We start from the raw sequence: 23410 nt of genomic DNA, 5'->3' as shown, positions 1-23410 counted from the left end.
TCTTATCAAACTTCTTAGCCTCTGCGATTACTCGGGATTGTCTACTGTGACATTCTAGCATAGAGCTCCACATCTCAGACAAACTAATGAGACAGTAAAAAAAAGCTGAGTTTACTCGAAATAAACTAATGGTAAAAAAGGTAGTTGAGTTAACCTGCGGATCAATTCTTTAATCTGGGACCAGAGTTCTTAATCGCGTAGCTTGTTTATCATAAGGCCATATGTTGTCTATCATTTGGATAGAGACTGTTATTCTTGTAGACAAACACTGAATCGAAGAAACGAATGGCTTCGATTTTGCTTGGATCTGTACTTTTCCCTTCCAGTCTCCTCAGTTTTTTGCATCTCTTATGTGAGATGTGCGGAGTTTTCTCCTCAGCCTGTAAGTAACAAGTAACATAAAAACACTATGTTTGTCTTAAAATCATTCAACAGTTTTTTAACTTACCTTGACTTCTTGGTACAGTTTCTTCTCCCACATGAAAAGTTTCGTCAGAGTAGATGAAAGATTACTGAAACTAGATACAAAAATCTTCCACTGGAGCCATCTTCTTTGCGTAAAGTACGTTTGAAGAAGCTGATATCGAAAAACACAAAACAGAATCAGAAGTTGTTAGAGAGAGAGACATGCGTCCAGGAGGTTTCGAGCAAAAACCCTAATCCCACAGGCCCAAAAACCACATCATGTAGTATTAGTTTTCGTCCAAAACATTACCTTGATAAACTGAGGTTTTCTGGTAATATCTGAACCTGGAAGTGTCGAGCATCTTTGAACCTCACTCCCTGCTTCTGAAGCTTTCTTGAACATCTCCTGCCATGCTTTGTGACTTCTGAGAAATCCGACGAAACTTTTGATCCTTTGGTTCTCTGGTTTTCTCCGGTTTAAGTTTCTTCTTCTTCTCTAAGATTTTTAGGACACACTTCTTCCTCTCTTCTAATCTTGTCATCGTTTTTGCGAATAGGAGCATTTTTCTTCTTTGGCTTATCTTCATCATTGCAGCGAGTGGTCTCTTTATCCTTCAACTCCTTAAGATTCGTGTTGTACGGAAACTCATAGCTCTCGAAGAAGTTGATGAAATCCCAAGCGTTGGTACTCGGCGGCGGAGGAGGCGGCGTGTTAATGCCGGATTCGTAATTCCGGGAGTGGAACGGTTCGTGATTGGTATGACATCTAAAGAGATGACAATCCGTACCTTTGTTTCCATCTTCATCGCAGTCGGAATCGAATTTTGGTGGCAGATCGGAGTCTGAGCTGGTGCTCACGACGGAGTGAGTCGGGGAAGATGATTCCGGCGAAGACGTGTCTCGAGACTCGTTGGCTTCGGAGTCAGCCTCCGCGGAGACTCGACGGCTTGGTCGAAGAATCTGTGGAGAGCTGGACCGACTGTGTTAGAGAGAGGAGATAAGCGGAGTGACGTCGGCTAGTGCGTAGCTACGGCGGAGCGTCTCCTCTAGTGAGTTGCAGCGGTCGCGGCATAGAGCTACGGCTGGTAAACCGTCGAGCTTTGAGGGTGAGCAGCCCATAACGGTCGTCGGAGGGAGTTGTGTGTTTCAAAAACTCGGATGGGACATCAATGTTATTTATCCGTTAGTGAATTTTAGAGAGCAAAATGAGTTGAGTTTAAGACCATAAATAACATCTATTTTCTGATTTTTAGTTTTAGTTTAATTTTTTTCTAAAAAGATATTCAACTTAAGAAATTGACAAAATTAATTAATTATCTTTCAGTTCTTTTCTTACTTTTAAATATAATTGGTAAACTGAATTTTCAAGCTAATTTCCTATAGACGTCTGAATATTTCAGTTTATAGTATTGCCGTCTTATACGTTAGATTGTCTCTGAGTTGGCTAAATTAGTCCGTCTTTCCTACGTTCATGAGTCTAATCCTAGTATACGGCAAGTATATAACGCATTACTACATTTCAAAATGACATTTATATCGCAGTAACATTTTCATATATAAGCAGATGGTTATGATTGATGCTAAAAAGTAAATGATTATGATTAAAAATAAGAGCCGTTTTCCTCGTAGAAGAATGGACATGAAGCTAGTGATTAAGAACCGTGCAGTATTCAACTATGGGAATCATTGAAGCATAGAAAGTGGAAAAAGACGTGGTTTTGAAAAGTTAAAGGTAAAAAAAGTTAAAAAGTTAAAACTAAAAGGTTTGAGATTCAAGTAACGTAAAGTGTTACCGTATTATATTTCATAATGATATCATGTTCGAAAAGTGCATGCTCACAATAACATGCACATATTTAAACCATTTTCCCCTATGAACTCAAAACTCACGACTTTAGGTTCAAACAAACGAAATTGAACTTTTGAAGATATTAACCCTACATTCATCTACAATATAATCTCCATATTTTCGTAACTTATACAAATTTTATATCATGTCCTTAGACCATTTCTAATGGTACACAATTTTTTTTTCTACGTTTCACTCTAAAATAGAATAATTCTATAATAAAATTGAATTTGCCTCCAATGGTTCAATCTATAATAGAGTTAATAGAGTAATGTTTTCTTTTACTCTATATTTAGAGTAAAAAGTAACATTATTCTATATTATACAGCGAACCATTGTAACAAATCCAATTCTATAAAACTATCTACAATTGTCAAAACTTTCACACCCTAATTTTCTACTTTTAACACTCCGCATCATCTTTTTTTTCCACCTAATTATTCAACACTCACTTATTTTTCATCTCTACAATAGTTTTTTTATAAAATTCAACACTCTACCCCACTTTTTTATTCATTTTTAAATTAATAACTACATATTAATAATAATTTTGATTGTGATTAGCTTAAAAAAATAAATGACATAATTTTTAATTTATGTTCATAATTTTTTTTAAATAATACTTAAATAAATATTATTAAAACAAAATTACATTACGAAATTTCAAATACACACAATAAAAAATTGATTTTGAAATTGGTAATTGTTAGGATTTTGGTAATTGAAAAGATAATTTGTGGAGTTTTGCGAAAGGGTATTGTTTTGATCCATTTTTGACACAAAATAGAATAATAGTAATATTATAGTCAAAACATTATTTATTTTTCTATGTCGAAATCTAATAAACCAAGTCTCTATTTATAGAGTACAAAAAGTTATGAATTTTAATATATATTTTTTGTAAAAAAATATTATTTAATATAAAATAATTGATCTCAAACATTTTGATGAGATAAAAAATCTATGCAATCTGAATAGCTAATAGTTTGATGACACTTGCACCAATCAGATTTATGTTTTTAAAACCAAAAAAAAAAAGCCAGAATCGACAACTTCCTTCATCTTTGTGTGGATGAGAATGAACCAAACTAATTTGGATCCACCAAATTTCGTTTTTCAACCTGTTGAATACATTCAACAGAATTGAATCCACCACACTTTCTTCACTTATTCAGCAGGTTCATTGCGGCTATTCAACCGTTTAAAAAAACTTTGAACAAGCCCATTGTAACTAGTATAATAGAGTTACATTATTTTAGGAGTGAAATATATAGATAATTTTGTGTGCCATTGGAGATGTCGTTACGTACACTACACCTCTCGTTAATATCATATGATGAATTATCTACATATTTTTAAGTCATTGGTATGCATTGCCTTTTCTTTTGTATTATTCTGACAATTTTTTTTTTTTTTTTTTTTTTTTTTTTTTTGAAAAAGGGCATTATTCTGACAATTTAGATTGCGAGAAGTATTTTTTTTTTGTTTATTCACGTGCACTTACATACTATACCAACAATACTGAAATACACAATATTGGCGAAAAAATCTTTATAAATGTTGCATTTTTAGCAGAACAATGCACAAAATGTTTACCATATGCTGTGGTTACTCTTGCTCCCAATTGACTAAGTGTTAAGTTAGAACATGGTGGACCTCGACTGAAAGTAGAGGGACTGACATCTTTCCTTTTCACGTGCACTTACATACTATACCAACAATACTGAAATACACAATATTGGCGAAAAATCTTTATAAATGTTGCATTTTTAGCAGAACAATGCACAAAATGTTTACCATATGCTGTGGTTACTCTTGCTCCCAATTGACTAAGTGTTAAGTTAGAACATGGTGGACCTCGACTGAAAGTAGAGGGACTGACATCTTTTCCTTTTCGGTTCGTATATGTATCTTTTCTTTTCAGTTAAATGTATGGTGTATCTAGCTATTCAAGCAATTTACTGATTACCATAACAATATTTTCAAACAAACTGTTGTTCGGAAGATTCTCCTTCTAATATTATACTAGAGCCTGACGCGCGGATATGAATTTTCGGTTTATGGTTATTTATTTAACTAAATGATGTATTTGTAATATTTGATGTATTGTATTCACCAAGTAAATAATTTTTTGACATCTTAAACCATCATTTATGATGAATATTTGATATCATATGCAAAATTGAACAAATAGACGTAATTAGAGAATTGTAGACGATATATAAAAACATGGTTATTAATGTAAAATATGAAGAAATATTATATCATGACTTAGTATAGCATAAAAGATTGTAAATTAGTTATACATGCTTAAAGTAAATAAAATGATTTTTAAACTTCTATGAAAAATTTAACATAAAAAAGGGTGATGAATTAGTTATCAAATTGTAAATAATTTCATACTTTTGTTAATAATAAATTATTTACAGTCTTGTTTTTCGTCAAGATAATTATTAAATGTCCATAACATTAATATGTTAAAAGACCATATTATGAAAGCACATGTTGTAACCGTTTTTCCGGGAAGTGTAACAAAAAAAAATTACCTTTAACTCTTCGTTTTGTTTAAGTTTTGTGTCGGTAAAAGATTAAAAAAAATCTCTCTATCTTTTTCAATGTTCAATTTGAAGCTTATTATGCGAAAATCATACGCAAATATAGGCAATTGGTTAGAATCTCTATATCTTTATATTCTTATAAATTTTAAATTTATTGTTTCCTCTTCTGCAAGCAAATCAATTACCGAAGTAATAGATCAATTGGTTGGAATCAAATCTATTCTATAATTAGTGTAATTATGGTTACAGTTTCTATATTTAATAGGTACATTAAAGATACGACTTTGAAGATATTATGTTTTGATTAATAGAAGATAATGGATTTGAGTTGTATTTATTGATTTGTTTTTTTTATAAAGCTTAGAAAATCAGTGGGATGATTGGTTGGTTGATACATGCTATAAAGAAAACGAAAACTATAGGTGGTTTAACTATTGTACATCGATTGATGCATGATGTAAGTTGACTATATAAAACTTGAGCATGATCATTTCAACTAAAGTATAGGTAGGTTATATGCATTTGTTATATTGTAGTTAATATATTTAAAATTTACATAAGTCAAGTGATTCACGTTTTCGTAAAATAAAATTCAAGTTCATTATTGGGCCGTACTCGTCCGTAATAAGCTACGTTAAATATGATGTATTTTTAGGTTTATTTAATGACATTAAGTTTAAATTTCATTAAGAAAAACTCATTAATTTAATTGGAAAAGACAAACATTAAAATAGGTAGGTTCATTAATGACATTAAATTTAAATTTGATTAAGGAAAACTCATTAATTTAACTCGAAAGGACAAACATTAAAATAAGTAGTTTAATTTAATTCTCAGTGGCATAGAAGTGTAAATAAGCTAGAAAATTTAAGGGTATTTTTAATGGGTACTTCTCTTTTATAAATAGACTAGACCCTGATCCGCGCGCCAGCGCGGATATGAATTTTAGTTTTTAATTATTTATTTTATTAAATAATGTATTTGTAATATTCGTTCATATTATATTCATTAAGTAAATATTTTTTTTGCTTCCTAAACTATCTATTTTTTTTTACGAATGTGTGATATCATATAAAAAAATGAGTATATAGAGTTAATTAGATAATTGTAAAAACATAATTTTCTTTCGTGTGCGATATGATATAAATAATGATCCACCCAGTTAACAAAAATCATGATTTGTTTTTATGTGTATTTTTTTTTTGACCATTTATTTAAAACTATATTAAATTTTACGTAGTTTAATTAGAATATTTTTAATATATTTACCTTTTTATTTGAAATGCAACTCAATATTCTTTAAAAAATTATAACAAAATATTTAAAAAATATTTTTAGAATTTGTTTGAAAAATATGAAAATTACATTTTAAATTAAAATTATCCTAAAATATGATAAGTTTTGATGTAAACGAAAACTTAAATTATGTCAAAAATAATTATATTCAATGATAATAACAATTTAAATTGATTATTTTTTTAAAAAATACAAATTTCAAAATATGTTTGAAAGAAAATTCATTTATTTTTCGAATATAAAATAAAAATATTATAATTAAATAAAAAAAAATATAAATAAAAACCATAAATTTAGCAAATGACAACTGAGTTATATTATGCTAAAATTTCTTTCTAACAATTTAGCAAATGACAAATGAGTTATGAGCAAATAACCATATATATTTTAAAAACATAGCCATTCTTAAATATTTTTTGAATAAATAATTATTTTTAAATTTAATTAACTGAAAATAATATTCGTACAATTGTGTGAGTCAAATTCTTGTTTTATTGATGCATGTTATATATTAGTGTTGCATGTTTTAGGTAACATTTTAATAATGCACGTTTTTAATTCTCCATTATTAAAATTATGCACGTAAGGGATAACTCATGAGTTTTTTTGGTTGATTAAATGACATTATGTCCAAATTTATTTAAGGATATTTTATTAAGGTAACCGAAAAAGATAAACACTAAAATATGAAGTTTAAATTCATTTAAGCATATTTCATTAATGTAACTGAAGAGACAAGTAATAAATATGCAGCTTTATTTGTTTTAGGATATTTCATAATGCAACTGAAAAAGACAAGTAAAAAATAGGGAATTTAATTAATGAAATAAAAATATTTTCAAATAGAATTGATTCTACATAAGTGTATAAAATAGAATGATTCATAAATACCATGCAATTCATGTCAAATACACTAACCTAACCCATTCATCTAAAACCATATATAGAAGAATGTGCATAAACGAGCCTCTGCGCACGTCTTAGCTAAAAAGTTCTCGAGTTAGAGTGAGAGTTGGAACTTTTTTGGTTTGAGGCTTTTGAGAAGATGGGACGAAATGAAAAAGCTGAAACTAAAATAAAGAATGCACGAGGATCTTCTTCATAAACGAGCCCATATCTCAAAAGAAGAAACTTTTCTTTATATTTTTTTAGTGAAGCAAAGGAATGTTTCTTTTCTGGGGATGGTGGAGATCCACATCCTCCAATTTGTCATCTTATCACTACTTTTCTTATTACAATATATATATAATATATATATATATATTTTCGCTTAAATTCTTATAACAATATTCCCATGCGTATTATAAAAAAAAAACTATTTATCAACTTACCAATACCTATATCCGGAAAACTATAAGAAAAGGACAGTTGTCCTACAACATTTGATAATAATTTATCAACCACGAGCGTTGATATATCCATTCCTAGTTTTTTTCAGGTCGGCAAACATTCTTGCTTACCTTACTGTTTCTTTCTAATATACATTTAGCAATCTAAATTATTACTTTTTTAAATCCATGGCTTACGAAAATATCAGATAAAACAGATATCATGTATTCTTTTGAAGCAAACAAATAAAGTATCATTTTTAATTAAGGTTCGTAAGATCATGAAAGCATCACGTGTCTTGTCTCATGTGACTCCGCCGCTAAGACGTTGTACCAAACGTAATGATAATTTTAACCATTTACAGATACAAAAACAACGTGATGATAACATTCATGATCTGATGTTTTTCGGTGATCATACAACGGTCTCTAGCTGACGTAACTTGTGATATCTTTTTTTCTTGATATTGGTTTTACAAATTTGCTTATGAAATATTTAAGGGCAAATCTCCAAAATAGCACATTTTTAAGTTTATATCACAAATATAGCACTCAAAAACTAAAATGACCAAAATAGCACCTTTCTAAATTTATCCTTTGAAAATTTTAATTTTTTTATTTTTCAAAATTTGAAATCTTATCCCCAAAAACTCTAAACTCTAAACCCTAAACTCTAACCCTAAACCCTAAACGCTAAACCCTAAACCCTAAACCCTAAACTCTAAACCCTAAACCCTAAACCTTAAATCCTAAACTCCACCCTTTAACTCTAAACTTTTAAGTTTGTGATTTTTGATAAAACATTAAGTGGTATTTTTGTGACTTTTGAACTAGTTTGAAAACATAAACTTGTGTCTTTTTCTCAATATTTAATTAGTCTAGATAGTGTTTTGATCGACTTGTGTGTGACGCACACTGTGACTCAGAGTAGTAGTACTAAAATTGGAAGGATGAAAGGTGGGCCTCTATATCTTATTATTTAGATATTGGGTTAAGCCCATTAGAATCGATCACAGTAGCAAAATCAAAATTGATCGGCATCCACTGAATCAGTGGTCAGGGCAGGCGACAATGCAAGGAGGATCGTCGGGAATTGGATACGGCTTGAAGTATCAGGTGACTGAATCTATCATCCTGTTCCCGATCTTCTCCGTTAATTTCCTTAAAGCTTATTCAAAAGACGAATCTGTTTCAGGCGAGATGTATATCGGATGTGAAAGCCGATACGGATTACACCAGCTTCCTCACTGGAACCCTAAGTTTGAAAGAAGAAAACGAGGTGAATCCATGGTTGATCTATGCTTCGATTTCTATTTGATCATCTCCAGCATTTGAGAGCTACTTTTTCTTTAAAAAAAAAGGTTCATCTTCTTCGTCTGTCATCTGGTGGATCTGAGCTGATATGCGAGGGTTTGTTCTCTCATCCTAATGAGATTTGGGACCTTGCTTCTTGCCCTTTCGATCAACGCATTTTCTCCACTGTCTTTTCCACTGGTATCATCAGTTTCTTAAATGAATTGTAATCTTTTTTCGGATTAGTCTTGGTTTAATCAGAAGTTGAAGCTTGAAATGGTTTGATCCGGTTAAGGTGAATCATTTGGAGCAGCGATTTGGCAGATTCCTGAGTTGTATGGTCAGCTGAATTCCCCACAACTTGAGCGTGTTGCATCTCTTGATGCACATGTTGGTAAGATTAACTGGTGAGTTGATGTCAGAGTCTAGACCTTGTTTCTTTTCTTATGCACATCTTACGAAGCTGACTCTCTCTCTCTCTCTCTCTTGGAGACAGTGTTCTTTGGTGGCCTTCTGGGAGGTGTGACAAGTTGATCAGCATGGATGAACAAACATTTTTTGTGGAGCTTGGCTTGTTCGAACAAGTCTGCTGAGGTGATTTAGCTACGAGGATATAGAGACGTGCTCTTTTTTCTTTTCTTTTTGCTTCCCATGTTCCCAAGTTAACATGCTTTGGTTTGTGTAGGTCTTGTCTAAGGATTCGGCTGGGATGTTACATTCTTTATCTGGTGGTGCGTGGGATCCACATGATGTAAATGCTGTTGCAGCGACTGGTGAATCATCTGTCCAGTTCTGGGACCTGCGCACCATGAAGTATGGTATCTCTGTTGATCTTCTCTGTTCTCAGTAACATTAACATAGGCCTTTCCTGCATTCACTTTGAAGATTTTGCACGTTGATAATACTCACACTCACACGCTCATGGGATTTCGATGTCAGATGACTGTTAGTTGCTTTGTTTGTACCTCTTCGCACGAACCTATGTATATATATATATTGAGGGACATGTTATTTGCACAACACAGGAAGGTTAATTCAATTGAACGTGCTCATGTACGAGGTGTTGATTACAATCCCAAGAGAGAACATATACTTGTAAGAAGTTCTTTCTTGTCCTCTAAAGTACTGCCGTGGCACTGAACTGAACAATACTCTCTCTTTGGGTTCAGTATGATGAAATAAACATTCGGTTATGTAGATTACAGCAGAGGATGAATCTGGCATACATGTCTGGGATCTCCGGAAGGCCAAGGCTCCCGTCCAAGAGCTCCCTGGTCATACACATTGGTAGGTTTGTTTGCACTTTTCTTTTTTCTTCTTTTTTTTTAGAATCCAGTAGCGTGAGACCTGAATTTGTATGTTTCTGTTAAATTTTGTAGGACATGGGCTGTCAAGTGTAACCCCGAGTATGATGGGCTGATTCTGGTACACTCTTTCTCCTTCTTCATGTTTCTTAAACAGAAGAATTAGATCATCCGACATAGTAGCTATGTATGTTGCTCTCTCGGTTTTTTTTTAGCTGAGATAGGTTGAGCAAGGTGAGGAATGATGTTTTTTCCCTTGGTACATGCTACGTTTTAGCTTGGAAAGCAGAGCCTATTCTTAACTCGCGATGTAGATTTAAAGTGTGGTTACTTATCAGTTGAAGTAAAACAGAGTGCAGGAACAGACTCAGCTGTCAATTTGTGGTATGCTGCAGCATCATCCACTAATGAAAAAACCCCAGAAAGGTTGTTACAAATCTCTTATCCTCCTCCCTCCCTCCCACCTATGATTATCATTTGCATTGTGTTGAGAATCATATTTTGCCTACCACCTATCTCAGCCTGTGGGTTCAACACGTCAGCGTGTAAACCTGTTGCTCAACTCATACACTGATTATGAAGACAGTGTCTATGGTAAATTCTCTTAAAAGACGTTTTAGTGGCACCATTATTTGTGAAACAATACACCCTGACATTTACTGTTTAATTACAACACAGGACTTGCTTGGAGCTCACGTGAGCCTTGGGTTTTTGCATCATTATCATATGACGGAAGGGTAAGTAAATTATTCTAAGTTCTAAACCTATCGAATCACAGGACTCATCTAATTTAACTTTTCTTGCTTTTATATATACCTTATATGATAGGTCGTCATCGAATCAGTGAAGCCTTTCCTTCCGAGACTGTAGTAAAAAGCTCAGCATCTCTTTTGCTCTGACCCACACACGACCCATCGAAATCTTTGTCGGAAAAAAAGTTGGCACTTGTGTATTTACAACAATCTTCTTTGACACAATTGTTTTGGATCTTTATTGTATCTATCTATCTATCATTCACCCAGATTCCTTTCAGTATCAATATTCTGTTGTCACTCTGATTCTTGTCGGAAAAAGTAAAAGAAAGAAATGAAACTAAAAAAGAAAAAAACCATTCTTCCTCGGATTGGATTCCTATGTACAGAAGAAATTGATGAAGGTAATATCACCACAACAAAAAGGTTGTAAAATGATATTTTTAAGTCTTTTTTAAATGAATCAATCTGACAGCATTTCTTCGAGCTCAGGCTCATCCGAAGACATATCCTCATAATCCAGCCTCGTACCATTATACAACCCTCTGTCATGCAAATCAGTTTGGTCTTCCTCATAATCTGAAGACCACTCTGCATCTTCATCTTCCTTCGGTTCATCACCTTCTTTTTTGTTTTTCTTACCGAGTTTTCTTGAATCCATACCTCCTTCTTTTGCCTTAGCTTCGCATATACAAGTGGACGGATTCTCATGAAACTCGCCTCTACCGGCTCTGACTTCCTTGGGCTCTCCATGAATCCTTTCTGAAACGTTCTGACTCTTGAAGCAAACTCCTCCCAAGTTGTGTTCTCTTTGCTTAGAAACAACTTGTACAGCTTCTTTGCATTCGGTCTAATCGTCGGTTTATGTCCAAAATATCTCCTGTAATCACAAAACCAATATAAACACACATAAAAGAAAGAAGAGCTGCTTTTGGTTTAAACTATTTACCTTCGACCAGCTAATATTCTCGCCATGTTCCCGTTATTGTTTGTGACAAAGACATCGCTTTCATCGCACACAAGGAAGTCCAACGCAGCCATTCGTGAAGAATAAGAAGAGAAGGGTTCTAACTCCTCTTTGGTAGCTATAGTGTCTTTAGAATAGAAATGTGGGAAGAGCGCTTTCAACGGAGCTAATGACTCTTCTCCTCCGTAAACTTCACCTGATGCAACATATATATGAACATCGCTTCCATATCCTAAAGCTCTAAGCATTAATCCAACTTCCCTCTGGTGTAAGCGGACATCTTCCTTGTCGCCTTTGCTTTTCCGGGTTATTCACCTGAGATTAGAGATAAAAAAACAATATATATTCAACTCGTTCTGATAAGATAATAGGAAAAGAACGGCACAAACACGAACATGTAAAGTTTTCCATCTCCTTCTGATTGATCCTAACTCTTTCTTCTCCTTGTCACCACCACCATAGTAACATCCCGAGAAGGCGAGCATGTCAGGCTCAAACCTAAGGTGTAAAGCAATGTAGTGCTTGCTCCTTGACCGCATTCTTCTGACCAACTCGTTGCCCATTTTGAGAATGGGATCAGTGAACTTAAGCGCGTGGTAGTTTACTCTACACCTCAGCTTCTGCAAATCATCTCTCAACTTGTTCGAAAGTCTGTAATCAAATTTATTCAACTGAACCGCCTGAAATCAAAAACATTTTTACAAGATACTTAAGCATCAATTTAAATAGTAAGAAGGGGAAAAGGATTGGGAGAACTTACATGCCTTTTCTGAAGAACGGGTAGTACTCGATTGATATAACATTTCTCGTTGCATTTTCTTGGAACACGCATTCTGCTGGGACTCCACGTTCGTCCTCTTTTAGGTGGAAGCTGCTCTATGATTTTGACATCTTTTGAGAGAAACGATATAAACCAATCAACTTGGAAGATGTGGGAGAAGTCACTGCGTAAATAAAAGCACAAACTTATGATAATGTTATTAAGGTGCATAGAGTTTTGAGTTGTCAAGAATCTGAGCAGGAACCTGGCATCTTTCCAGTAGGATTTCTGGTCTAACTTAGGGATAACAAGCGTAGCGTTTAGGATTCGAGCAGCAACAACAGCATCTACATCTGAAAGAAGTCAATTGGATACGGTCAAACTCAAAAAAAAAAAAAAAAAAAAAAAAAAAGCTGAAAGGAACACTTACTCCAGTTCGTTGTTGGTTTAAACCACCACTAGTGGCGATTGCCAAGTACCGATCGCTTCTAGTAATTGCTTTAGCATCTGCAGCAAGAAACTAACATTAAATCCATTGAACTCAGAAACTAATACTGGTTCTATAGCTTAACTTAGTACTGGTTACAGAAATGCTCTCTCTATATCTAATTTCATATCTACAAGCATCAAATTTTTTAAAAAAGAAAGAAGCTTTTACGCACTTGGGAACTTGGTGCTTGCATTGCAGCAACCGTAAAAGAGTTGAGCATTCCAAGAACGCCAGATATCACGATCTAATCTCCCTCCACTTCTCTGTTTCGGTCAAAAAAAAAAAAAAAAAAAAAAATAACAAAACTTTGAAACAGAGAACATCAGAAATGAGTTTTAAAAAAACCCTAACCGGAACTCTGAAAACCACCACTGCTACGTGCTTCTTCTCATCATTGACTCCATAGTTAATCTGCTGCTTCTGCAATTTTAAAACAGAATCAACGACGTTAAAAAAAAAAGTGAGGTAAGAATCTTCTAAAACAATCTTAACAGAGAGGGAGAAAGAGTACGGAAATGCGTCGATCGGAGTCATCAGGAGGAGGGGAAAAGACGGAGAGGAGAGCGAAGAGGATGAGAAGAGCTCCGGAGAAGCCGCAAATAAGCGGGAGGAGACGGCGGAGACGGTTGTAGTAATTGTAGCGCCGCCGCTGGAAAGCCATGGAAAGGCTTATTACGTGCGGCGCTGTTAACTTCGCCTCTACGCCAGAGAGAGAGAAACAAAAGTCTTCTCCTTTTGAGATTAGATAGAACTGTCTGGTTTGAAAGATTTATTTCAGAAATCGAAAATCAAGATGACAACATGTTGTGTTTTTTTTTTTTTTTGTTTATTGTGTGATTTAACTCTTTTATTGTAATCGCAACATCTGCACCACCACCGCAAGAGATTCTCGATTTTTAAATATCAGCGAGAACCGATTAAATATCTTTCTTTTTTTTTAAGAAAAAATCCTTTGGTTTTGGGACACTTCTTATAGATTTCTGGGCTCTGAAAGAAATGAGGCACCGCCTCCAGCACTTCGGTAACAGCTTTTTGTTTTTTTTTTAAATTTATATATTTAAATCATTTTGAATTTTTGATTAATTAACTGCTTAATTTTGATCATAATTATCGTGCGCTGGATTTATTGACTCTTGCAAGTTATTCTCTTTTGATTTTTAGTTTGTTTGGACCATTAACCATCTTGTTTTGCATAATCATGAGCAAATTATTTGGTTACTAACCATTCATTATTGATTTAAATTGTCCAATAATCAGGAGTTTTTGCAATTTTTTGGAAACTATGGCCATCTTTTTGAGAGCAGAGCCCAGTCACAAGCTTTGTTTCTTTTTTCATGTTTTGTTTCTTTAAATCACTTTAATCTTTTAAAAAACCATTACTGTCTCTGAAATGTTTTTTTGTTTTTTTTCTTTGTTTCTTTTTTCATTTCTCTGAAATGTTAGTTTTAGTGTAAGTATCACTCTTGCTTTACATTTATATCTTCTTTCCTTTTTTTTCATATCTATTTGTAGAAAGAAGAATATTTGGAATCACTATTTCAGATTTTTAACTTTGCTAAAGAGTGTAAGTGAACAATTGCGTGAACCGCCGAGGAAAGTATCATTACTCTTTTGTCTGTCTTTCTGTTTCCTTGGTGTTGTCACCATCTTTGAGCAAAATTGGTGTGAGCCGGTTTATTGATTCTTGGATCCATATATATAGTTCACCAAAACCGGAAATTATCAACGGTCTGAGATCATCTAATATAGCCGAGTATTGGGCCGGTCAAATAACAGTTGAGTACTCATATTTGCAGTGTTTTTTTTTATCTTTTAGTTTTACAAAGAATGTAAGAGTGTCATTTTGCATTTAAATAAACATTTAAGGTTTTTTTTATATTGATTTAGTGTATTAGTTAGAAAGAACAAAAATATTTAGTGTATAAATTAATATATTAGTTTTAAATGATTTTTTAACATATATGAAAAAAACTCTACAAACAACACTATTTAGGAAAGAGAGGAAATACGTTTTAATGTAACCAATTACAAATTTAGTAAAGTAATTAAGATAATATAAATATAACCACTTGCCATCAGATTCAACTCCTAGTCAGAAAATGCTAGAGATCGAATCTTCCACAACCATACAACTTCATACCTATCTAATCTTCCACAACCATACAACTTCATACCTGTGTTTTATTTATTTATTTCAACTTGGTTTATTTTAGAACACAATAATCATTCCGGTTTATCTTAAACGAACATGATACATTTATTTCAGAATGACACAGCTTGGATTGTCTGTAGTACAATATTTCCGGTTTACCTTAACCAACATGATACACAAAAAACCTTACCGGTTCATAGCTTGCTAGTTCCTTTCTTTGATAAGCTTCCCATAGCCATAGCCTTAGTCCTCAGAACAAACTTCTGAACTTTCCCAGTCGATGTTTTCGGAAGATCCTCAAACACAATACTCCTCGGAGCCATATAATGCGGAAGCTTCCCCCTGCAGTAGCTTATAATCTCCTCGGCCGTTGCCTTAGACCCGTCTTTAAGCTTCACAAACGCACAAGCAGTCTCACCCCAATACTCATCAGGCCTCGCAACCACAGCTGCTTCAAGAACACAAGGATGAGAGAACAGAACAGACTCCACTTCGATCGAGCTTATGTTCTCTCCTCCAGAGATTATAATGTCTTTGGACCTGTCTTTCAGCTCTATGTAACCATCAGGGTGTTTAACCCCCAAGTCTCCACTCCAAAACCAACCTCCTTTGAAAGACTCCTTGGTCGCTTCAGGGTTCTTTAAGTAACCGTTCATCACCGTGTTCCCCCTGAAGACAACCTCACCCATGGACACACCATCAGCCGGCAAAGTCCTCAAGGTCACAGGATCTTTAACAGCGACTTCCTCGATCCCTATATGATTCACTCCTTGCCTTGCCTTCATTTTCGCCTGCTCTTCGCTAGGCAAAAGGTCCCACTCAGGCTTCCACGCACAGACCGTGCCCGGTCCGTAAGTCTCCGTTAAACCATACGAATGGAACATAGAGAACCCCAGCTCCTCCATCTTTTTAATCACATGAGCTGGCGGCGGTGCAGCACCGGTTATAAAGGAAACCTTCCCCGGAAGCGGCTTCTTCTCGGAATCACTAGCGTTAACGATCATGTTCAGTATAGTTGGTGCACCTCCCATGTGAGTCACCTTGTGTTGACAAATGTTATCGAATATACCCTTTGCGGTAACGTTCCTCAAACATATATTACTCCCACCAATCGCGGTAACACCCCAGATTAAGCACCAGCCGTTGCAGTGAAACATCGGATTAGTCCAGAGGTAAGTAGGGGATGAGTGCATTTCGTTGAGTAAAACCGTAGCCAGAGAATTCAAATAAGCGCCTCTGTGACTATAAACAACACCCTTGGGGCTCGAAGTGGTGCCTGATGTGTAGTTCAGAGAGATTGCATCACACTCGTCCTTTGGTCTTATAACTTGGAAGTTCGATTTCCCCCATGGAGACAACATCTTCGTACTCCATCAACCTCTTCTTGTTCCCCGAAACAACAAGAGGTTCTTGGATCAAGACCAAAAGAGGGACCTTCTCGCCTTTCTTGGAGAGGATCTCGCAAGCTCCCTGAGCTATTTGGAGAAACTGATGATCTGCGAAAAGCACTTTGGTCTCTGAGTGTTTTAGCAAAACGGATACGAGTGCGGAGTCGTGGCGGATGTTGAGTGTACAGAGCAAAGCTCCAGCCATGGGAACAGCGAAATGTAACTCGACCATAGCTGGCACGTTTGGAGCCAACACCGAAACCTGATCAAATTCCGACAACACATCACTAAACGACAAAATTTCGATTACAAAGTCGAAAACTTTATTTTCGAGCTTGAGGAAATTTGAAATCTTTAAATAAGAAACGATCTACGTAATACAAAAAGGGTCTCCAAAGATGCATATGCACACAAAGGTAAAGAAAAGGTTCTGACCACATCGCCGGAGGAGATACCGAGTTGGGAGAGAGCGGAGGCGACTCTGACGCAGCGGTCACGGGTCTGCCGCCACGTGTAGGTGACGGGACCGTAAACTACGGAGGTTCTGTCGGCGTAGACGACGGCGGATCGATCAAGGAAGCTGATGGGAGTGAGAGGAACGTAGTTGGCCGTTGACTTCATAGTTCCCTCCATTTTTCTCCTTTTATTTTTTTTGGTACGCCGGAAAGTGATTTCGTTCAGACAGACTCTAGCGAGAAAAGTGCTTATCATCAATGGGGTAAAGAGTTCTTATCAGCTATCCTACAAGGCAGCTGTATCCATAATGGTAATGATTGCTGGAGAAAAGATAAGAGCATGTATATGGCCGGCCACATAATCAGCCACTTGGTTCCATCTTCGTGCTTCGCTTCGTATGAGTGCTTTGTCTAATAGTGAAAGCCCAACTCTCCTCTTGGGGCCTTGCTTGATTGCTTGATTGCTTGATTGCTTGTGTAATTCTCCTTCAAATGAGATACACTGCCAACTAGGGCTGTCAAATATGGTAAAACCGAACCGTACCAAACTGAACTGAACCAAAATAAAAAATATGGTGTGGTTTTGGTATATACCATATAAACGGAATAGATATGATTTTATAAAAACCGTAGGATTTTAGTTTGGTTTATAACAGATTAAACCGAACAAAAGTAGAAACATATAAATATGTACATATTTTATAACGTCACATGAAAATCTATTTGTTATATAAGTTATTCTTTTGTTAATAATTATTACCATATTTTTTTATAGTAATAAAAAATCCTAATTTGAAAAATACTTAAAATATAATTAAATAACAATTCATCGCAACTGAAACTTCTTATTTTTTAATCATTTTGTTTTCTTTTAGCATTGATTAAATTGAAGTGAAAGTTATAAATTTGATGGATAATAACTAGAAAAAAATTATTCACAACTTTTTTCTTATTTATAAACGAACAGAGTTTCACTCGAAGAAGCATGACTTCGAAGCATGATTTTGATGAACACTAAACATAGAAGAGTGGAAAAGCTTTTCTTTCATGCTTCTCTTTTGTTTTTTATTTTGATTTTCAAAGGTAACGAGAAATTTTTAAAAGACATGATCAGAGTTCTAGTGTTAAGGAGAGTATAAATACTAAAAGAGATTCATGTGTTGTTGAGCTGTGGTTGGTGTCATCTCTTAAGTCGTGAGAAGAAGATAGACGAGTCCTTTTAGATATTCCACTATTTCGGATCCTCCCAGCTTCGAAGTTCCAAAGACTCTATCCACAAATGTGATTGGTACCTAACAGATGAAGAAGGAGGAGTACCATATGAATCATAAATAATAATTTGATTTCAAAGGAATCACAATCACAAGTGGTATTATGTATGTAAAGAAGGGACAAGAGCTACCTCTTCAATATGGTATCCTTTTCTGGTCGCACGAACTATCATTTCCATCTGGAAGACATAACCTTTACTCACACATGAGCTTATCACGTCTTCAAGCACCGATTTCTTGTATAGCCTTCCAAATAAGGAAGTTTAGTGGAAGTTAGTCGTGAAAATACTGACTGATTCAGTAGAAGAACACAAGGTAGTTGATTTCTTTTTTTTTTTTTTTACCTGAATGATCCGGTTAAATCAAATACGCCAGGCCATAATAGTGTTTGAGCTAGCACATTTGCTCCTCTGCTTGTGAGTTTCCGCATAAGGTTCCACCCGTGCACACCACCACCTTTTACATATCGTGTACCAGTCACTATACTTGCATTCGTCTCTAGTTGTTTCCTTCATGACATAGACAACAAAGTCGAATTATAAAAAAAAATCACTATAAGCTAATGAGATTTGTAAAGAGATGAAGAAACTTTACATACTTGATGAAACTTGGCAAATACTTTGGCTGCACAAGAGAAAAGCGAGTTAGATCAACAAAAGACAAGTCGATAAAAACAAAAATTCAGTAGGTGATTCTTACATGATGTGAAAGATCAGCATCCATGATTACAACGAAATCACCTGTAGCATGCTTCAAACCATGGATATATGCCGTTCCTGCGTGCCAAGAAGACCAATAACGGTCCACTTCCTTCTTGTAAAGCAAAGTTAGAAGATGATGAAGTTACAGATACATACCCAAACCAAGCTTCTTGGCTCTAGCTCTTAAAAGCTGCATCACAATAAAAACAAAAACACAAGTTCACCTGAACCGAAGAATACAAACTGGATTACGTAATTCAGATTCAAACTAACTCTGTTATTGTACTCACAATGCGGTCTTCACCATACAAGTCCTGCAGTTGCTTGACAATTTCTTGAGTGCCATCAGGACTCCCATCATCCACAACAATTATCTCAAAATCAACATCCCTAAACACCATTCAACAAGTGACCAATTTCCTTAGTATTGGTATAAATTCCAATAACATTCGACAGACAAGAGTCTACTTAACAAGTTCAAATCGATTAACCACAACCAGAATCAAGAATTCTAGCTTCTCCGATCACTAAACCAGAGGTTCTATCTATACACAACCATGAAACAACTTGTAATACTGTTTGACGGATCGTTACACTTAGTTACTAGCTCATAAATAAAGTTTGGATCTTTAATGTAAAACCATGATCCATCACTGCTGATCCTTTCATACTGAATCACTAATGGGCGATCGGATTCGAATTCTCACTAAATGGGATCCAGAATTATATATATGATCGGTCGCAAAACAAAGACTTGTTTTTTTTTTTTACCGGAGATGCTTGAAAATGAGGTAGACTATAAGAGCAATGTTGAGGCGCTCGTTGTACGTAGGAACGATTACGCTATACTTATACTTCTTCTCTCCTTTCCTCTCCTTCTCCTCCGCCATAGCAGCCGATCAAAAGCCTAACTTTTACTACGGAGAGAGCTTTCTTCGTCGTCTTAATCCGCCTGTGAAAGCCACCGTCGTCTACAAAAGAAAACAAGGACTAGAAATTAATATTAAAATATAGGGGGCCCAAAGCAATTTTAAAATTGGGCCTAAAGTGATTAATGGCCGTAATGTAAGGCCCAATTATCATAATAGAGCTTTTAAAACAGCTAACGACTCTCTCCGTTACATGCCTAAAGTGATCAAGGAGGATTTAGTGTAGGCGATGATTAAACTTTATCACGATTGAGAGGATATCATTGACAATGAAACTGTCTCCCTCGAACATCATATTTTCCTAAATAACTTAAATAAATAAAAAATCTGAAATCTCCCTTTGTTACTTTTCAAAAGTCAATTCCAAAATCGTAAATCCAATAAATAGCCATAAATTCAAATAACATAATAAATCCCGAAAATATTAATAAAAGCATAAAATCCGCAAATCTGAAAAAGACAGAAATAAAACTCCCAAAGCACCAGCCCGATAGCAATCACTCCTGCTCGTCAGTCTCATCTGAAAGAGGAAGGAAATGAGGAGTGAGTAACATGAGAGTTACTCTGTGAGGTATGGGATGCTAAACACGCAAACCACTGACTTGAGTAAATAGAACTCCCACTATGGAAGTTTAGCTCTAACATGAACAAACAAGATGCCTAAAGCATCACACAACACAAACAATGCGATAATAGCATATAGCTAGTCCATACACCCCGCATCTCCTCATAGGGATATATATATACATACGCTGCGTCGCTAGTACAGTCTATCTCTGTACCCCCGCCCTCCAAAGCTGCGTCGAATGCAAACGTCTCTGCACCCACGCCCCCACACAATCTGCGTCGCTAGCCCAGACGTCTCTGAGCCCCCGCCCACCAAAGCTGCGTCGCTAGTCCAAACATCTCTGGACCCCCGCCCTCTCACATAGTCCCTACTCATAACTATGTATACATACATATATATATAGCATCTCTTAACATCACATAATCAAATCAACGGTTGAATCCTCTAGACCCCTAGTTCCAGTTTACAATGAATGAACTGACTAACAATCAAGACTCAAACAGACTCAATTCAAACAGACGGATCATGATTCGAAATCTAAACTACGATAGAGAGAATTCTACACTGGTACGGGATTTACAGAATAGACCCTCACCTTAGCAATGTCGAAAAGTGATAGCTATGAACTCCAGCTGCTCAAACAAACTCCAAATCTGAAATCAGGGAGAAAAATCGAGTCAGAACGCCCTTCGAACGGTCCAAAACGGATAACCGGCGATCTGGTCAAAAAGGCAACCCGCTGGTCAAAGGTCAACCCGGTCAACCTTTGACCAAATTGAAATCGAATTGAACCACCCGGTTTTCCTTAACCGAGTTCGATTTCAATTGGACCAGATTCAAATCAATTTCAAATCGGTTTAACCGGAAATCAATTCCCAATAACCAATCAAACCGAAAATCAATTGAACAAACCAAACCAAACCGGCTTGACTGGTCAACGGCTTGACTCGCTGAGTCGACTCGGCAGAGTCACCGAGTTACCGGCAAGTCACCGGAGACCGGTCGCCGGCGGCGGCCAACAATGGTGGTGGCTTACCGACAAATCACCGGCGGCGGCGGAGGCGCGGCGGCGGCTTCCCGGTGGCGGACGGACGGTGGCCGGCTACGGTGGCTCCGGCGAACGTCCGGCGGAGACGGTGGTGCGTGAGATTCACGCGCGAATCTTCTTCCTGCGCGTGTGGGCGCGTCGCGGTGGCTTTCCGGATGAAACTCCTGCCCCGGACTCGTCTCGACGTCACGAACACACTGGTGGCTTTGAAATCGCGAGAAACCCAATGGTTAGAAAGATATCGACGATTTACTAAATGACCAACACTTAACCAATCGGAAAAGGCGGTTCACGGATTACCTAGGGCGTGAGGCGGCAGCGGCGTGACGGATCTGATCTCAGTCGACGGTGACTGAGACAGTTCACCAATATCTCTCTCTGACGGCTCAAAATTTGCAGAGGTTCGACGCCTTAGACTTTTTCTGAATAAACTAATAGGCTTGCTCTTTTTAAATAAGAACTCACCTAGGGTTTCCTGCAAATTGATTGGGCTTTGCTGGGCCTGCGGAATTAGGTCGTTACAATTCTCCCCCACAAATAGAGAATTCGTCCCCAAATTCGGCTCCTGAACCTACTGTCCAATACTGTCCTAAAAAAGCTCTGGATAATCAATCCTCATCTGAGTCTCGGCCTCCCAGGTTTCCTTCTAGATCACGTCTCTCTCCCAACGAACTTTAACTAAACTGGTCATCATCTCCTAAACAACTTTCACTTGCCGATCTAAAATCTCAACTGGCTGACAAGGTGCATACAATTTTTTTTTTGCCATGAGCATTTAGCGGCTGCTGCAAAATGAGCTTTGGCCCTCTCCCGACCTTCCTCAAACTTGACATATGAACCACATCATGGAAGTCTGATACACTGCTGATAAAATAACTGCAATCAACTGCTCCAATTCGCTCCACCGGAGGATACAGTCCAATGTACCTCGGTTTTTAGTTGCTTCAGCTTATGAGTCTTAAGTCCTCCCTGAAATGTCATTATTTTCAGGTACACTAGATCACTCATATGTAACTCCAAATCCTTACGGCGCTTTGCTGCATAAATCCTCTGCCGTCATGGGCTTCCCAAAAGCCAATCCTTGAGCATGTCCATTTGCTATACCATCTCTTGAACCATTAATAGTTCTAACTCATGTCACTCCCTCACTTTGGTCCAACAAAGTGGTATACGACAAGGCCTACCATAAATAGCCTCATACGGTCTCATCTCAATGCTCGAACGATAGTTGTCGATGTAGGCAAACTCTGCTAGATGTAATGCTTTCCGATCTTCCATCCCACTGTAAGACGCAATCCTTGAGCATGTCCTCTAAGTCTGAATAGTCCTCTTTGACTAACCATATGTATGCTGATAATAAGTTGTATTTCTGTGGATCTTTGTCCCAAGTTCCTTCTGAATGACTCCAAAAATGTAGACATGAACTTCGAATCCCAATCCGATACAATGTTGACATCCATGAAACCTCTCAAACTCAATAATGTAGGTCTGTTCCAACTGATTAGCTCTAAATGTCTTCTTAATTACTTAGGAAATAGGCTGACTTGGTAAGTCTATCCATGACTACCCATGTGGCATTCTTTCCACATATTTAAAATCCAATAACAATGTCCATAATCACCATGCCTCATTTCCACTCCGGCAAAAGCAAGCTCAAAAATAACATAATAGATAACTGATCCTCTGTCATAGCCATCTGACATGTTTGACACTGTGACGCAATGAAGCTACAACTCTCTTCATACTAGACCAATTATAGTTAACACTTCATATCTTTGTACCCCTTGGTGTTCCCGATGGGTAGAGAAACACAAGTGATGTATTTGCTGTAAGGTCCCTTTTCTTAACAGTTTATCGTCCAACACACAACTCGGTTTCGGTACAGGTACATCCCGC

The 23410-nt window shown here is 36.3% G+C and overlaps 2 protein-coding genes, 1 non-coding gene and 2 pseudogenes across 3 annotated transcripts; 1 reads left to right on the top strand and 4 right to left on the bottom strand.

Annotated features, from left to right (window-relative positions):
- Nucleotides 1-7: 7 nt before the first annotated feature.
- On the bottom strand, nt 8-1610 carry LOC125594833 (annotated as a pseudogene).
- Nucleotides 1611-8406: 6796 nt separating this feature from the next.
- LOC125594831 lies at nt 8407-11096 on the top strand (annotated as a pseudogene).
- Nucleotides 11097-11135: 39 nt separating this feature from the next.
- On the bottom strand, nt 11136-14021 carry LOC111211011. The gene is made up of 9 exons (XR_007329993.1): nt 13514-14021; nt 13354-13422; nt 13175-13265; nt 12939-13019; nt 12778-12865; nt 12513-12696; nt 12148-12432; nt 11735-12067; nt 11136-11665 (listed from the first exon to the last, which is right to left on the bottom strand). It is a non-coding gene; the product is annotated as an O-fucosyltransferase 6 (transcript).
- Nucleotides 14022-15163: 1142 nt separating this feature from the next.
- LOC106347269 (butanoate--CoA ligase AAE1) lies at nt 15164-17362 on the bottom strand. The gene is given in 3 exon segments (XM_013786788.3): nt 15164-16500; nt 16502-16804; nt 16978-17362. Coding segments are annotated over 3 exon segments (1731 nt in total). The 5' UTR covers nt 17254-17362; the 3' UTR covers nt 15164-15348.
- A 662-nt stretch (nt 17363-18024) lies between these two features.
- LOC106347268 (dolichol-phosphate mannosyltransferase subunit 1) lies at nt 18025-19973 on the bottom strand. The gene is made up of 8 exons (XM_048770883.1): nt 19741-19973; nt 19260-19359; nt 19126-19159; nt 18968-19044; nt 18867-18892; nt 18613-18777; nt 18400-18514; nt 18025-18289 (listed from the first exon to the last, which is right to left on the bottom strand). Exons 1-8 carry the CDS (start codon nt 19857-19859, stop codon nt 18185-18187), a joined length of 741 nt encoding a protein of 246 aa, XP_048626840.1. The 5' UTR covers nt 19860-19973; the 3' UTR covers nt 18025-18184.
- Between the last annotated feature and the right edge of the window lie 3437 nt (nt 19974-23410).

This window comes from Brassica napus (assembly GCF_020379485.1).
Source record: "Brassica napus cultivar Da-Ae chromosome C5 unlocalized genomic scaffold, Da-Ae chrC05_Random_32, whole genome shotgun sequence".
Classification (NCBI taxonomy): domain Eukaryota; kingdom Viridiplantae; phylum Streptophyta; class Magnoliopsida; order Brassicales; family Brassicaceae; genus Brassica; species Brassica napus.
Note: the sequence above shows the minus strand (reverse complement) of the source record. Positions and strands in the feature narration are given on the sequence as shown.